An 18,026-nucleotide genomic window follows, 5' to 3' on the forward strand; every position below is an offset into this window, starting at 1 on the left:
CGTGAAAGAGCATGCACACCTCTATGCATGCACACGTGTGTGTGTGTGTTGTGTGCGCAGGCTACGGAGGGAGCAGGCAGCTCCTGAGGTGAGAATGCAGAGTGGGAGGATCTCATTCCAATCCCCTGTGCCCAGTTTCAACACACACACACACACACACACACACACACACACACACACACACACACACACACACACTGAACATCTTGAGTAGTTTAGAGCCAGTCCACGGCAACATTAGAGGAGAGAAAGCAGAGGAGGCGTGTGTGTGCGTGTGTGTGCATCTGTGCAGTGAGAGTAAAAGCACAGTGACTACTTCTTCTTCTCTTTTTTGTGGAGTGAATGTTGGTGGCTTGGTGTGTGTGTGTGTGAAGCAGAGTACATGTGTGTCTGTGTTGTGGAAGGAGATGCTGCTGGGTGTGATGGCTCTTTTGCATTAGTACTTGAGCGAACAGGAGAGTTGGAGCCAGTTGTTTTGTGGGACTCGCGGGGAATGGCAAACTCCACGGTATCCTTGGAAACATCTGACTAAATGACAATGGCTGAGGTAAGAGAGACAGCTTTTCACTACTATTCTGTCTGTTCTTCTCACACACACCACCTGCTCACACAATCAGGATATGTTTAACTGAGACAAACTGGAAGGAGTTTATGTAGATCGGAGTGACAGTCGGGAGTGTGCTCAGAGGGTATGCACTTCAGGAGAAATACAGATGTTTTACATTTTACAATTGTATACATGTGCATTCACTACTTCATGTGACAGGACATGAGTAGAAACATGCAGGTATGGGTGTTACAAGTTGTCACATAGGGTTCGATATGTTGGTGTATCATTTCAAATGCTTTGATAATGCCAAAACCATGTGCTACGTGAAAGAGATACTGCTTTGGATACTGTACTTTGGACCAAAACTTTTTTTTTTCTACACACTATAATTTTCATTCAACAAAAACATGCGAAGTTCATTAAATTGTCTATGAACACAGACAGCTTGACAAAAACTTTGAGTAAATAAAATTATCTGAAACAGGCAAAACTTTAATTCAAATCGGGAACAACTTGATTGAAGGATAAACAAGCAAGATTCCACATCTGACAACATATTTAATGCCAGTTTTCGATGATGTAAAGTGTTTGCTAAATTGTTAGTTTTCTTGAAAGTTGCCGGAGCTCATTCAAAACACAGACATTTCTTCTTTTGGCCACTATCTGATTTTCCTGTGACTGATGGAGAAAACAAAAGAGTGTGGACAGAGATTGTCTCTACATGCCTTCCAAGAATCCAGAGACAACTCCCAATGAAGAATAACAGTAACTTCACCACAGACAAGTTAGGTGTCCCGCTCAGTTGTATGTGATTCCCTTCCGTTTTTCTCCACCATTTCATCCTCTTTTCTTTATTGATACTTGGTATTTTTCTCTTTCTGTCTGCCTTATAAGTCACTCTCATTAATAACAAACTTTTTATTTATCACTTTTGACTTTATGATGTTCAGTTACATTCTTTTCTCAACATCAAGCACTTTCACCTTTGGCCTAAAGACAATAAAAAAAAGGGTGTTTCAAACCATCAGAGGACAGAACCGGTCTCAAGTTCTTACCTGGACCTGTTGTCCATCCACCCGTCTCCCTGTCTGTCTTTGTGCAGTTCCTGTAGCCTCCTGGCTGCTGGCCACAACCCATTGGAATGTAATTTAAGAGCAGCCTAATGTTTTGTTGCAGCCATAATGTAACAATTAGCTGAGCTGTCTGTACTGGTGGTGTCGGTAGCGGCAAAACACTCTCACCATATCTGTGTGTCTGAACTATTTGTGTGTGTGTGCGTGTGTGTGTGTGTGTGTGTGTGTGTGTGTGTGTGTGTGTGTGTGTGTGTGTGTGTGTGTGTGTGTAAACAGAGCTAAACAGTCGGAGGAAAAACAGTTGTGGTTTATTCCCTGTTAGATCACAGCTTGTCCGAACTGAGCAGAGCTCATGAAAATACACTTAATAAGCAAAGTCAGTGTCAAACAGATACTGATAGATCATCCAAGTTAAAGTCATAGTATGATTTTTGACATATTTGTGCTGCTTAAAATAAACATTTACAATGACTTCCTTATTGCTTTATTGTTCTACCTTAGCAATCTGAGAAATGTGTTTTTCTTTTATTTTTGTAATTTATAAACTCTAACATAATTCTAATAATAATATTAAAATAACATAATAATGTTGATCCTTGAGCCATCCTATGGATTTCTATTTATTAGCAGTTAATGGAACATAACATAGATTAATAACCACCTATTGGTGGTTTAAGTGAAATTAAACCTTGAATATTTAGTGCAGAGTGAATTTCATTTTGGTATTACTTGCCCTTATTATTATTATTATTATTATTATTATTATTATTATTATTATTATTATTATTATTATTATCATTATTATTATTATTATTATTAGTAGTAGTAGTAGTAGTAGTAGTAGTAGTATCATTATTGATAATAATAATAATAATAATAATACTAATAATAATACTAATAATAATAATAATAATAATAATAATAATAATAATAATAATAATAATAATAATAAGCTTCATCAAGTAAACAGATGCATGTATTGAATATGATCAAGCTCTGGTCGAACCTGCCATGTAAGGTTTTAATGTTTCTCTAACAGTTTGCCTTTTTAATTTTACAATGAGGCCATTACTCCAGCAATACATGAAAATGATTTGAAATTATTGTGTGTGTGTGTGTGTGTGTGTGTGTGTGTGTGTGTGTGTGTGTGTGTGTGTGTGTGTGTGTGTGTGTATAGACTGCCCCTCTGTGGCTTTCGCTTTACACACTTATGTCCTATCTCTTTTTTTCCTGCTGTTCTATCACTCCTTCCATCTTTTGTTTCCTCTTTCCACCTCCATCTCTTTCTGTGGGTGTCTCTCTGTTCTTCTGCAGGGCCCCGGGGCACAACACACACACACACACACACACACACACACACACACACACACACACACACACACACACACACACACACACACACATACACACACACACACACCAACCACACAGGGCCCCTGCTCGTCCTTACAGAGTTGTATTCCTCTTTGTGTGTGTTATGTGTGTGTGGCGGACTCTGGCTACCAACCTCATCAGCTTCATTAGGTTCATGATGGTCCATCCGTGAGAGGATGGGGGTGGGAGTGGTGTATCTGCTCCAGCCTTTTACCCCCTTGAGCATCTCCTCAAGCTGTGATGCGCCCCTCCTGGCCCCAACGTACCCCCTTAACACCCCCCAAACCCCCCCAATACACACACACACACACACACACACACACACACACACACACACACACACACACACACACACACACACACAGCAGCTACCCCTTGCATCTGCTCTGCCCCACCACCAAAAGGCTTGTGAGGATTTGTCAGCCAGATGTGACAAGATTGTCAAGAGGCAGGCGAGGAGAGAGGGAGAGATCTGATATTAATCAGAGCGTAGCTGGGAGCCAAACTCTCTCAGACTCAGTGTACTAACATGTTCCCCTCATTTACTCCCTCTCTGAGCCAAACATTCCCTCCGAGTTCCTAACCGGTAGCCACATACACCAGGAAGACAACCAAACTTTGGCTCACCCACCTCCCTCACTCCCTTCCATCAGCTCATTGTCTTTGAGATTCATTTTTTGTTCTTTTAAGAAGCCAACATTTTCTCATGGATATTAAGGTAAAGATTTAAAACCTTTTTGCCTGCTGTAGTGTTGAAACATTTTGTGTGTGTGTGTGTGTGCGTGTGCTTGCTTGTGATTGATTGCTGGATGAATTTTTCACGCTGTCTTTGGGCTGTATGGACTCTTAATAGGCTCAAACACAGCCTGTTACTACTTGCACTCGCCCAGGCTTTTCCTGAGTTTGTTTTCTCGTGTTAAAGGAACACTTGTGGTTTTTATTTTTTTACATGTATTTTAAAAAGCTATTACTCACATGGATTTTACTTTGAAATAAGCTGTTAAATTAAACACGGGTTGGATGGCTTTGCAGCAGAGGGTTTGTGTATAAAAAGTTAAATATTTAATGTAAAACTAAATGTAATCATTTGAGGGAATACGCCAAGATTTTCTTCTGCTGCTTTGTGTTTGAGTGCTTCCTCTCTCTCAGCAGAGTGACATTAAATCACAAGCTGAGGCAGGATCATGTTGCCTGCTGAGCAGCTCATGTATCGTAACCTCTCTTTAACTAACACTTGTCATCAATTAACATTTTATTACCTTGCTGTCACATACACAACCCAGTCCAAGGCGTGATTTATTCATGAGACAGTATTCTTTGCTTGTGCTGCACACACATTACACACTGTCAAGTTCTTGTGCTGAGGTGGTTTAATTAGTGGATGTCTGAGTGGTACCAGGAACACTGTCCTCCCACCAAATTCCTGAGCATTTTGTATTCTGGCTGGGATAAGATATTTATTGCATCTGCGTGTGTGTGTGTGTGTGTGTGTGAATGTTTAGCTTTTCCCTGTGAAGCGGTTTGTTTGCTTTTTAGTGAATTTCGGCCATTTAAATAAATGTTGCCCTTAAATTGTAAAAAGTAAACTGTAATAGAAAGATGTTAACATGTTCAGTGATTGTTTTTTTTATTTGACTTAAGCAGTGTCAGTTTGGCTCTAAATGCTCAGTGTAAACTACTATAATGTATAATTTCCATAGTTTAACGGATGAAAATGAAATTTACATCCACATATCAAATGATCCTTTGGAGGGTCATGGTAAACTGGAGCCTTTCCCAGCTGACATTTGGTGATAGGTGAGGTAAACTATCGACTGAACAAAAAAATTACTTTGATGCATATTTCCTGCAAATGTTAAAGCAGTTACATTTTATATCTTTGGTTATTTTGTCATGATTGATTAATCTGTTGTGTTATTTTTCATATTGACATTAAAATGTCAGAAAATAAAGACAGTGTCTCAAATGTCTCATTCCCAGAGCCAGAGGTGATTGTTTTCGAAAAAAAGATATTCACTCAAAAAATATATGATGATATATTCCTCATATATCTTTAAAATGATAGGGAACTGAAACAGCCTACATTTTCTGGCCTCAGTGTCAACTTCAGTGACTGTTTGACTAACAGATAATATACGGAGTGCACTACTAACTGTCCAATAAAGCAATCTTTATAAAACATCGTAATTACTAGGAACTAATTACACCAATGGTAATTATTAATCACTTTGTTAATGATTTATCAGTCCATTATAAACTATTGCTATGAATGACTCTTAGGTTGCCAGGTGGGGAGAAAAATAAACATCACAAAAGATTTATTACAAACTTTTCTTTTGAAATGTTTTATAATTGAACTATAAAACATTAATGAATGCTTTATTCATCTTTAATAAATCAATTAGTTACAACTTATTTAACATGTGTATATTTATATAACATAACATTTATATACATTTGAATTTGTTAAGGAAAGTGATATTCTGTCAGCAATCTGTTGCTTTTTTATCACAAGGGATCAAAATGTTTAGCAAAAAATCCTTACAAGGAAAAAATAAGCTGATGATTATAATGACAATAAATAATCAAAATCTTGATCTCATTGCTCTTTTTTGTCTTATGTGCATCAAAATGATTTACAGCACAGCTGCTAGCCTGTGGGTGCCTGTTTTATTTGAGCCACATGTAAATAAATTCTGTGCCATGCACATTAGTGTTCATGTATATTTCCCTTTAGGAACACTTTCGCTTGCTTTATTTCCACTATGCCATAATTAACTCATTAATGGCTGATAGTAAAATCTGATCTGCTCTCTCTTGGCCATCAGTCTCCCTCTTCCTCAGAGTCGCTGATAGCCCTGTTTTTATTCACTCTTTGGCACCACCACTGCTTGTTTTCCCATCAAGTGTCAGTTAGTGCCTGGCTGCTGCTAATTGATTAGTTTTCCACCACATTAGGCCAATAAGACCCCGTCCATCCCAGATCTGCCTCTGTCCAAGCAGCTATTCACTTCTGTTGAATCTCTAAAGTGCCATGGCTATTCCAGACATACGGCAGGATTTTATTGTAAGATCTAGAAAGGACAGTTTAATTTTATTGTGTGTATGTATGTGTGTGTGTTTGTGCGTGTGCGTGTGAAGGATGTTATGGCTGTATTCCAGCAGTTAGATGAAGCTGATGTTTTCTGTGTCTGACTTGGAAGTAATAATGCAGTTGTAGTTTTCATAAGTGACGTCAGTACATCCTATATCTAAAGTTGACCACATTTTAAACCTTTTAATGTCATTTTACAAACACTGTTAGATAGTATAGAGTAGACTGAGACAGAAAATTAATTTCATTTAATGAAACCAAGAAAAGAGCTGGATTAGATTTTTTACTGATTCTAATCAAAGATTCAATCATATTGAAATAGCATCCACATAAAAGTTAAGCAACAATATATATATATATATATATATATATATATATATATATATATATATATATATATATATATATATATATATATATATATATATATATATATATATATAATATGTAATTTATAATATAAAGTATATGATATAAAGTTAACCTTTTCCTGACGGCAATCAACTGAAATACAAATATGACCAGTGTCTGTTTTTATTGTGTTTTCATTTAACATGGCCAAATATTTCATCCACACATGCCGGTCCCTCTTTTCTTAACCTCACCTTCCCCCTCTTTAACCTCCATTCATAGCATCCATCTATCCATCCTACACAGCCTGACCTCTGAGTGTACCGACTTTCAACCAAGATGCAACAAATAGACAAATACTGAGGACTGGTGGCTGAATGAAGACATACACAGGGAGACTGAATATCAACGAAAATAAAGATAACGAGTTGCAGAAGCAGTGCTGTCAGTTTATACAAATTCATACACATTGGAGAAACTTTTGAGATAGAGATCCAGAGATATGAAGGCTGTGTGGGTCAATAGCATCAGGAGCAAAACTATCGCTTCCAAGAATATGTGTTAATCTCTGATTATATTCCATGACTGTTTTGATTTCATTTATCCTCACTATTCAAAAATGTTATCAGTGAAGATAAGATTTTTCAAGAATGAACTCACTGATGAGAGAAACTCTGGGTAAATAAAAACGTTGATACACTCAGCTGGAAAAGCTTAACATGCAGCAGTGAGGAGATGAGGAGACTTTTCTACAGCAGTATTTGCCCTTTGGGCTAAATGCAAGCTGCGTGGACTCTTTTGGAATTCCATTCTATGGATACCTTTCATTTGAGTATCGCTTGTGCACACACCAGAAAAGTGACAAAATATGTTATGGTAATAACGGAAAATGTAAACCAAGTAGAGTACAATTTATCAGAGATTATATAATCCATTTTTGCTCACATCCTTGAATTTCTTCCTCTCAGGTCTGAATAAACTACAGGTTGTGAACTTATTTTTGAAATACAAACATTTGACATTAACTGCTAACTCAATGGTATCTGCCAGGAGAAGCAGGTCATTATTGGTTATTAGTATCGGCTGACAGAAATCCATCCCTAAAAATTATGCAGACTCACAATTAATTTAAACCCACACCATTTGTAATTTATTCAACAACATACGCTACCATTGCAAATGAGAGACATGTTACACACATTCTCAAGTATTCAAGATGTGCTAGAGGTGGTGGGGTTAATATGTGGCTACACAGTTATACATCAGGGATATAAAGAAAGTGACATTATGTTAGCTTTGATTTAAAAACATAGACCCAACTGCATCATTTGTTGCAATTAGTCTTCTTGTCATCAACTTCAGTGATGTGTACGAACAGCCATGGCTTTGTTGTGACAACAGAAAAGAGAACGAGATGGTTTGGGTGGAGGGGCTCGGTGACCACAGAGAGCCACAGTTGTGATGGGCTGCCCTGCACTGTCATATTTCTTTCTCCTCTTCTTCTTCTTCTTCTTCTTCTTTTTCTTCTTCTTCTTCTTCTTCTTCTTCTTCTTCTTCTTCTTCTTCTTCTTCTTCTTCTTCTTCTTCTTCTTCTTCTTCTTCTTCTTCTTCTTCTCAGGAACTCATGAAATGAATCACTAATTAAGATAAACGACCTGGAGCACTTCGCCGGAATGTGTGTGTGTATGTGAGAGTGTGTTACAGGCTGGTGAGCAAGCAGGGGCATCTGATTGAGATGTATATTAGGAGGAGCAGCAGCAGGAGGTGTGTGTGCACCCACAGTGGGATGGGATTATCTTAATTGGGCCGTGTTGGTTCTTGGTGCTCTGTAATGATGGGATTATGTTGCTGAGAGATTAGCAAAGGGGTTTTTACACCTCACTACTGTCCAGAGGAGGCTGAACCAGTTGGCTGGCGAATAATCCCAGACGGGTGATAGAGAGAAAAGCAAAGCAAGCGAATGTCACGGGACTGAAGGCCGGAGATAGCACGCTGTGTTTCAAGGTCTGGTAACTGCTGCCACCTTTCATCTGGGGTCAAATTATCTGTCCTAATGATGAGAGGTTGTTGTAAGGTGAAATAATATGATCCTAGATTTCAAGGACAAGCACAGCCTCAAGCGCAGAACCAAGCGACTGACTAAATGAGGAGGAGGAGATGGCCCCCCTACCCTCCCACACACCCACACTTTTCCTGCCTCTACACTCGTGGAGAGGGAGTGAGCTCCAGCAAGGAGCTAAGCACGCTGCTCATGTATACTAAAACCCCACTGATCATGCATTATAGATGCATGGGGAGAGAGGTGGCGTAGCACATCCACTATGAGGTTTTCAGCATGTAGCACTAACAACACTGGCTTTGATCATAAATCTGATGATACTTCTCCCTCAGTTCCTGGTGTGTAAATGATTTTTTTTTTTTTTTGTCCAAGGGGGAGAACCAGGGAATCAAGTCATTTTGTAGTGTATCATTGTGCTGGTGTCCTCTCAGCAGGGTCCCTGCCAAGTCAGCAGCTACATGCAAAACTTTATTCATTACTGCTTTTTACCCCTCGCTCTGAATCTGAGTTGATCCACTTCCTTTTGCTTTTTGATCCACTTACTTTTTCTCTGTCCTGAAAGGATAACGCTCATTAACTATAAGCTAATATATAAAGTCCTCTAACCTGTATGTCTGTATGTGTGTGTGTGCCTTAAGCATGGATTGATTGACATGGTTTTGGTTGTCCAGGTGTGTCTGAGACCTTTCATTGTTGTTGTGAGGACCTGCCCTGCAGCACCACTGACACACACACGCACACACACACGCACACACACACGCTCCCCCGCGCACGCGTGCACACACACACACACACAGCTGTGCTAACGCTGCTCTCACAGGGCAAACCAGGCAATGAGGTATGCACAAAAGCAGTGCAAAATTACTCAAGACAATCGTGCTATTTCTTTCAGTTTCTGTAGGCAACTTGACAGTTGTGCATTTTTCATGTAGCTTTGTAAGACAGGCATAACTTCAACTGTGCACACATTCTAGCAGGTTTTTCTTGACTGCACAGTCACGGAAGCTTGAGATGACATTTAGTGAGATATTTTTTACTACTGCTATTACATGAAAAAATATATACATTTGGAATTATGCAAAATATTAAAACGGTATTATGTAAATAATGTTAAATCTTTAATATGAAGAATTAAGAAATGTGATCTGCCCTCCTGGAACAACATCTTTTAGACTTGTCAGGTCCACTAGCAGGTCCAATTCTACTCAAGAACATGTCTGGCTGAATATTACTAAAAGACATCTACAATATTTCTTTTAATGAGATGCTGCAGCCATAACAAAACATTTAATTTTCAGAAAAAGAAACATGGGGAAATGTTAGATGATAATCAAACATTGAAGAGGTTAGCCAGTCCACATAGACGCAACGCTGGTATTGCTTGTTGTAAAAACAGGGAATTAAACAAAGATAAACTGTGCGTTTTTATTTTTATTTTTTTATTTTTTTTTTCAAATAGGCTATCTGCTGCACTTTGGTGAACTGTAACTGTGACAGCTTCAAGCCTGGGAAGCTGAAAAGGAGGCAGTGTGAAAACTGCAAGCATGGCTGGGTAGCACACGGTAAGAACTCACAGCTTACTGTCCACTGGTAATGCAAAGACATTCAACTGAGGCTCCTTTCAGGAATGATATGAATAGTTTAGATTTAATAATAATAATAGATTTTTTTTTTCTGTAAATAGCTCATGAATGCTATTTACGTGACCGTTTTATTGCTGAAATTATTCTGTCATTGTCAAATCTATTGTGATGCACATCTTATGTACTGTATCATACTGTATACATATATCAAGAAGCCATAAACCAAAATGACCATCATTTGAAAAAAATATCTTTTCATGCTGTGGTGTTGTTATTGATAGTGTTTTGATCGAACGCTGATGCTGGTGTGTTTTCATGGAAACCCTGTTGCTCTTGGCAATAGATTTGTTTAAAGTAATTAGCAAACATCTAATTAATTTTTTTGTAAATGTTTGACTTAGAGCCACAGTCATTTGCGGATTATGAACGGATTATTAAGTAGTTCAGCTGTATCAAAGACAACTTGAATATCATAAAAATTAAGCATCTCAAATGTTAAATCATGCACTATTTTTTTTCCAGATAACATTGATATAGAATATGCCTGTCCAGATGTACAAATGTACAAATGAGAAGAAAGAAAGAAAGAAAGAAATGTCCCTGTTTGCGGAACAATAAAGGAATTCTGATTCTGCAACTAATCCAGAGATCCACTGAATGTGGTATAGACACATTTTTATGATATCAATGTACAGCTATAGTATATTTTATTTTTTCAGATATGGCATAAGAAACTCTAACTTGTTAGCTCTCAAGTATCTTACAAAGATTGTCTTGTGTCTTGTTTTTGATGACAGAGAGGGAATTTGAATTTTATGTACATAAACAAACCACAGGCTTTCTAATAATTATTCTATATCAAATGAAAAACATCTTCTTTTATGTTCCTTACATTTTTATACTCTACCTCGCATACTTTTTCAAAACCAATGTGTCTTCTCTCTCTCTGTCCTGTCTTAGTGTCAGTCCAGGGACCAGTTCAGTTTCATGAAATTAAATCCAGTTAATGCTGACGTTTGTATTTTAGCCCTGAGTAAGCTGAAGGTGCATCACATGTACCAGAGCAGCCAGGTGGAGATTGTGCATTCCAACGTGGTGTTCGATATCTGCAGCTTGATGCTGTATGGCACCCAAGCCATCCCAATCCGCCTCAAGATCCTCCTGGACCGCCTATTCTCTGTCCTTAAGCAGGAGGAGGTTATCCAGATCCTAAATGCACTTGACTGGACCCTGCAGGACTATATACGAGGATATGTCCTCCAGGTGAGCAGTTTGTGTGAATGTGTGTTTGGTTCGTCATGTTTATTCTTGACCAGTGTATGTCTGAATACCAGTACAGACCTAATTGCTGAACGCAAAGAAACTGTTCAACATTTTTGGAAATGCTTATTTGTTTTCTTTCTGGGAGTAAGATGAGAGGATAAATATCAATGTCTGGTCCATGTTTTCAAGTATAGAGCTGGAGTCAGGACACAGTAAGACAAGCCTAACATAGAGGCAGGAAGCAAGGGACAAAGGGTCATAAAAACTGAGTAACCCAAAAATGAACAAGACTAGAACACTAAGCAATGCATCTTGACATGAGTGAGGTTGACGCTGCAAAGAAATGTTATTAGCTTGAGTTTTGTTATCAATAAATGGTTCAAAATACATACCCCCTGAAAATGAATGATTTTACACAATTTTGAATTTCTGTTAATGAATGGATGGAAGGTACATCACATTAGAGCTTTGGTAAGCCTGTTTTTTTAACTGTGGTCATAGCTAGACACAAAACTCAATCTCCTCATCTGAATCTTGGAATCTTGGAATTTTTAACTATTATTTTAAAATCCAGCAATTCCAACATGTTTAATGTTATTTAGGGTCAGAATCCTCTAAAAACAACCTGGAGGCTTGGACCCTAAAACTCCCAGTATGATGAGTGAGAGTGCATGAAGATAGAAACAGACGGAATTTCAGGGAAGACGAGGGGAGAGGAATGAAAGAAGGAGTGAGGAAAGCACAGCTGAAGACAGGACAAAGTTGGGATGTGATGTCCGATCAATGCTGTGAACTCTCTGGGTATCCCACTGATGAGATCAGCTTGTTGCTGTGGTACAACCAGCTCGGGGAGGTCTCCAAACTGTGCCGGGTATATTTGTAAATATTGTCTTTTGCTTCAGATTTCTTCTTAAGCTGGAGCCAAGCAGGCCTAGGCCTGGGCTGGGCTCGATTAGTACATCATCAAGTATTCAAGTTGGGCTGCATTTAATTCATGTTAGCTCATCTAATGGCGAATGTAGAGTCAGAATCCTCGACAGGCGCCCAATGAATGCTCTGTGATGAAATATTAATCACGGTTACGGCATGAAGCAACTCCTCACTTTCAAAGACGCCCAAACTCACATGTGATTACTGCTGGGTGAAGGGAGAGAGGACCCGCTTGATCAATGTGAGCCACCCTCTGATCACCCCTCCCTTACTTGAGCATCCATATATGTGTGTGTGTGTGTGTGTGTGTGTGTGTGTGTGTGTGTATGTGTGTGTGTGCATGTGTGTGCTAGTATGCTTGTAGTATGTGTAGGTGTGTGTGTTTGTGTGTTCTATATCTGCTTCTGCTGATGCAGAGCGAGTAAATGCACATGATTTAAATGAAGAGAAATGACCTGCAAGATGAAACACAGTGTGTCTGTGTAATGAGGGTTCTCAGGGTTCTGTGCTGCTCACTTGTATTAACACTCCATCTAATTCCTTTATTTAGCCACCATGCCAGTCTTCTATATAGGGTGTGTCATCTAACCCAGCCCATGAATATGTATTAGCAACCCAAAAGATGAAAATAATGCTAATGATGAAATTGCTTTCTCCTTCCTCTTTTTTTTTTCACTTTCCCTCTCCTTCTCAAACTATTTAATATCCTTGCCCTCTCTTCTTCCTTGCATCATGTTGCTATCCCTCTCTTCCTGCCCTGCCTGAAGGATGTTGCAGGAAAGGTGCTGGACCGGTGGGCCATCATGACATTTGAGGAGGAGATTGCCACATTGCAGCAATTCCTGCGTTTTGGCGAGACCAAGTCCATAGTTGAACTGATGGCTCTGCAGGACAAGGAGGGCCAGGCAATATTAGTTCCCAGCACCCGTACCAACTCAGATATCCGCACTTTCATTGAGCGTAATGCCCCACGCACTGCAGCCAACCTGTCTACATCCAAAGTTGATAAGCTAAGCGGCAACAGCATGCACCATTTCGAAAACTTTATCAATAGCATGGCCTTCATGCTGCCATTCCAGCTATTAGGCTCTGTTCCTGCACCATTTCTGGGCTCACCAACAGGGACAATGCAGCAGCAGCACCAGCAGCCGTCATGCCGGGGATCATTGGAGCATCAGAATCAAAGACTAGATGATCAAGGGCAGGAGGGCCGAGGGAGGGACAGCCTCATCTCTCTTTCACACCCTCCAGAGAACAGCCTGCTAGGTTCCACCTCTGTCTTATTCACTGCTGATCTAGACCGAAGTGGAGACAAGCCAATGGACAGCCTCTCCACCACCACCAAGATCGAGGCAGAGGAATTCTCCACTAGTGATAACTACTCGGATGGACCCTCCACGCCATGCACACCCTCCATGAGCTCTGATGTAACACAGATGTCACCTGATGGCAAGCTGCGCTCCCTGGACAGGAATGGGAGTGGCAGTGGAGGAGTCTCAGGAGGGGCAGGAGGCTCTCTGAAGAAGGGCCGTGTTTTTTGCAACGCTTGTGAGAAAACGTTCTACGACAAAGGCACACTGAAAATCCATTACAATGCAGTTCACCTGAAGATTAAGCACAAGTGTACCATTGAGGGCTGCAACATGGTGTTCAGCTCGTTGCGTAGTCGCAATCGCCATAGTGCCAACCCAAACCCACGGTTACACATGCCAATGAACCGTAACAATAGGGACAAAGACTTACGTGGCAGCTTGTCTGGCGATGAGAGTTCTCAAGGAGAGAAGAGGCCTGAATATGGAAGCCCCATCCCTGTCTGTTCTGCAGAAAGCCATAAGTCAGTGCCCAGCTACATGGTGAGCCATGTGGACACTAGCTCTAAACTCCACAACAGCTCATTCCCCAGCATGGGCCAGAGTGGCATCCTCTTCCCTAATTTAAAAACAGTACAGCCAGTTCTACCTTTCTACCGCAGCCTGGTAACCCCACCAGAGCTTGCGAACACTCCAGGAACACTACCCTCCCTCCCTCTGTTGTCCTCCTCTGTACCCATCAAACCCATCACTGCCCCTGAACCCTACATGACAGACCCTATACCAAAGAAAAAGTCTCGGAAGTCAAGCATGCCAATTAAGATAGAGAAGGAAGCAGTCGAGCGTGAGGAACAGATGAATAAGGACAGCAGCTCTGAAGATGAGGCTCCATTACAGGGCAGGGACAAAGAAGAGTGTGATGGCAGCCAAGCAGAGGGGCATATGTGTGCAAGACAAGCTGGGGAGGAGAAGGAGTTAAAAGGGGCTTACATTGGTGAGGAGAAGAAAAGGGAGGGTGCCAAGCATCTGTTGGACCAAACTTTAGGGAGAGATATGACAGAGAGGGAGGACAAAGATGATGGACCAAGGCAAACTGAAAAAGGGGTCATCACCTGTGCACCCCCACCCTTCGAAAACAGACTGATGGAGAACCACTGTGACAGCAGCTTACTCTGCCCGGAACCCAGTGCCAATGAAGAAAGGGAGAATAGACCATATGCAAACACATTGCATGTAGCTGACAAAATTTCGGAGCTCAGATGGGATGAGGGTGAGCACAGACTGGCTAACGGGGGCACTCCCCAGCTCATACAGCATGACAGGGATGGATCAGATGGCTACATAGACGACTTTGGTGACTCAGGTTTGTCTCACCTCGACCCTACCGCTGACCTGCCACACCACTGTGAGATCTGCAGTAAGACCTTTAAGAACCCCTACAGCGTCAAGATGCACTACCAAAATGTCCACCTGAAGGAGATGCACATGTGCACAGTGGATGGCTGCAATGCTGCCTTCCCCTCACGCAGGAGCCGAGACAGGTGAGAGACATATATTGTTAATGTTCCAGCAAAGTTATCATATGAAAGCCTGTACATTTTACTGTTGTCAGAATAGGCAGGACTCTAAGGTGCTGCTGTTAAGCCAATTCCGTTGGCAGTTTTCTTATGGTTCCATTAAGCAGAGACCCTGTTTATCAGTAACATAGCATCAGATCACTGGTTCTAAACGATGTGACACTGATATGTTCAAATGTCCTGGCAGGGAGGAGGAACTGAAATCAGCCGATCTGGTTTGGCAAAGTTTACTCATAAATCTTCAAATTCTATTTGGAATCTCAAGGCTTCTGGAAGACTTTGATTAAGCTGAAGGAGCTGTATGGAGCCATTGTATGTTTTGTAAACATTTGTAAACAAGTCAACATCTGCTTCAATTTTATAGGAGAATAATGTACATTATTCTACTGTGAAGCTCAAGAAATGTTTGTGTACTATGAAACTTACCCTGACTTTTCATCAGCATGAGGGTGAGGGTGACTGGATTTGACTGGATTCTGTTTGTTGATCTATTCTTTAAACCATCAATTATGAGGATAAAAAAATCAAAAAGCAGTTGGCAGTAATGGAAAAAACGCTGGCTAAAACATCAAGCAACAATGTATCTCCCTAGGTCTTTATAGTAGATTGGACCAAAAACATTTACCATGTAGACTATAATACATTGAATTGGATTTTAATGCTGTGCTTTTTTTTTATCTTCAGACACAGTGCAAATTTGAACCTTCACCACAAGCTGCTAACCAAAGACTCATTCAGCCCAGCCAGCACTCGCTACTCACCTTCTGTTGGCCTGGAGTACTGCCAAGATCAGCGGGACAGAGATCTGCCCCATCGAGACACAACCAGCCAGACCTCCGTCATCTTCAGAGGTCAAAACCGCATGGGCCTCGTCTTCCCCATGAGCAAAATGTCTGCTGTGCCATACAATACTGAGGCATCTCCCTTAAGAGAGATAGAGGCAGTAGGAAGAGGTGTAGAAGATGGTGCTAGTGGGGAGGACGGGGCAGTCCTGGACTTGAGCACCTCCTCTTCTGCCCCACCCTGCGGCAACGGCAGTGCTCAGTCTTCCTGGGACTCTGATGGAGCTGGTAGTGAGGAAGGGGTTGAAGAGGATGAGGAGGCCCTCCAAATGGGGGACAGTGATGAAAGCTGCGATGGGATCAGTGGGGGGAGGCCTGGGGGCGAGGAGTTGGCAATTGTGGGAGAGAGGACCCCAGGCTGCACTGGGGGAGGACAAAGCGGGCTTCAGGGAAGTGGGGGTGGATCTCCGATAACTTGCCATGTCTGCCAAAAGGTCTACAGCAACAAGGGCACATTCAGAGCCCATTACAAGACTGTCCATCTGAGACTGCTTCACAAGTGTAAAGTTCCTGGCTGCGACACATCCTTCTCCTCTGTGCGAAGCAGAAACAGGCACAGCCAGAACCCTAACCTCCACAGGAACCTAGCTGTTAGCTCAGGTGCTGCAATGGACCAGGAGTAGGGATTTGAATTTATATGCCAATGTGACTGATTTCCTTTGCTCCAATTGTTGTTTGTTGTTGTTGTTTTTCATTTTTGGGCATCTAAAGAAGGTTCACCAATTAGCACGTTTAAGATTCCATACTGTAGTTCTTCGTGTTATCATATTTTGTAGTACAATCATGAGTTGTTTTGTTGTTGCAAATACAACTTGCTGTTGTCATAAATGAATTTGACTGCAAGACAAAAATTGAAAACTATTAAATGGATCTGTCTGTGTCTATACATCCACATGTAAAGAACAACCAAAACCTCCATGTGGCAGTACATTTGTTTTCAGCATTGATCTCTTTTACAGTAATGCAGTATGGATTTCCTTGTTTTATTTGGCCACAGAGCCCAGTTTAGATCTTAAAAATTTTCATTCATGTGAAAAAAAAGTTTTGTTTTCCAAGTGGGAGTTGAGCCATGAAACAGTATCATGTGCGTAATGTTTTTCCAGTGTTTTTGCTGTCAAATGCCCATTTCTTCCCTGTAAAGCTGTGCACAATGTATTGATCAGAAGCAGTAGTGAAGTAAGCTCTACATGTGTCATTTCATTCATTTTGACAATGTTCTTTAAAAAGAGTCTTTGTTGAAAAGCCGTAGTGTTGTGAGCTTGATCAGTAAGTTACTGTGTGGTGTTATATGATCTATCTTTACTGTTCTGGCTGTCGCATAATGCTAATGTTGACCAAAGATTTTTTCAGTCCACAGGTGTGTATAGAAACCCCTTCACACTGTACAAGGGGTATGCAGTATTAAAAGGGCCCACCCAGTCTTCAACCATCTTTTGTGATTAACAGCAGTATTCAGATGTGGGCTCTATTGTAAAAAAAAAAAAAAAAAAGAAAGAAAGAAAGAAAGAAAGAAAGAAAGAAAGAGAGAAAGAAAGAAAAGAAATCACCCAGAAATAAAACAAAAAACTAAACAAAAAATTTTGACTGACAGGGTGAGAAAACTATTCTGATTCCAGTGGTGTTTTTATAAAAAGAAATGTGCTCATGGGAGTAGACTTGATTAAGGCATTGCTCATGTATTTGTGTGGTTACTAGCAGTATCCTGAGTGACTGGACAAACAGCAGGAACATATGCTGTATCTGGAAGCTAGAAACATGTACTGTGAATGAGTCAAACACTGAGAAATAATAATGTAAACAAATGCAATTTATGATAATGACCCCACACACAAACGCACCCTAAAAAGAGGACTAGTAAACTAAATGTTTATTAAACTGTATATTCTGTGAATAGAGTAATTTGTTATCTGAAAGAGACCAAAAGATATACTGTATAAAATAAGTTACTTTCACTACTAAGATTATGTCAATCTTTTTCTTTTTTTCTCAAAAAAGGAATAAATAAAAACATTGTGTTGTA

At 40.4% G+C, this 18,026-nt stretch overlaps 1 protein-coding gene across 3 annotated transcripts; it reads left to right on the top strand.

Moving 5' to 3' along the window:
- The first annotated feature begins 265 nt into the window (after positions 1-265).
- Positions 266-18,026, top strand: bnc1 (basonuclin 1). 3 transcript variants are annotated; one of them, XM_037094632.1, is made up of 5 exons: positions 266-547; positions 9,961-10,063; positions 11,112-11,347; positions 13,045-15,128; positions 15,849-18,026. In XM_037094632.1, exons 1-5 carry the CDS (start codon positions 533-535, stop codon positions 16,627-16,629), a joined length of 3,219 nt encoding a protein of 1,072 aa, XP_036950527.1. In that variant the 5' UTR covers positions 266-532; the 3' UTR covers positions 16,630-18,026. The 3 variants fall into 3 exon arrangements, with proteins under 3 accessions (XP_036950527.1, XP_036950528.1, XP_036950529.1); XM_037094633.1 differs by lacking the exon at positions 266-547 and adding an exon at positions 3,629-3,715; XM_037094634.1 differs by lacking the exons at positions 266-547; positions 9,961-10,063 and having other exon boundaries at positions 11,217-11,347; positions 13,055-15,128.

Source organism: Acanthopagrus latus, chromosome 4, assembly GCF_904848185.1.
Source record: "Acanthopagrus latus isolate v.2019 chromosome 4, fAcaLat1.1, whole genome shotgun sequence".
In the NCBI taxonomy this organism is placed as follows: Eukaryota; Metazoa; Chordata; class Actinopteri; order Spariformes; family Sparidae; genus Acanthopagrus; species Acanthopagrus latus.

Excerpts from the sequence above, each read along its gene's own strand:
- bnc1 (XM_037094632.1), top strand. Across the intron at positions 10,064-11,111 it reads GCATGGCTGGGTAGCACACG|CCCTGAGTAAGCTGAAGGTG; the intron begins GTAAGAACTCAC and ends TTTGTATTTTAG. Across the intron at positions 15,129-15,848 it reads TCACGCAGGAGCCGAGACAG|ACACAGTGCAAATTTGAACC; the intron begins GTGAGAGACATA and ends TTTTATCTTCAG.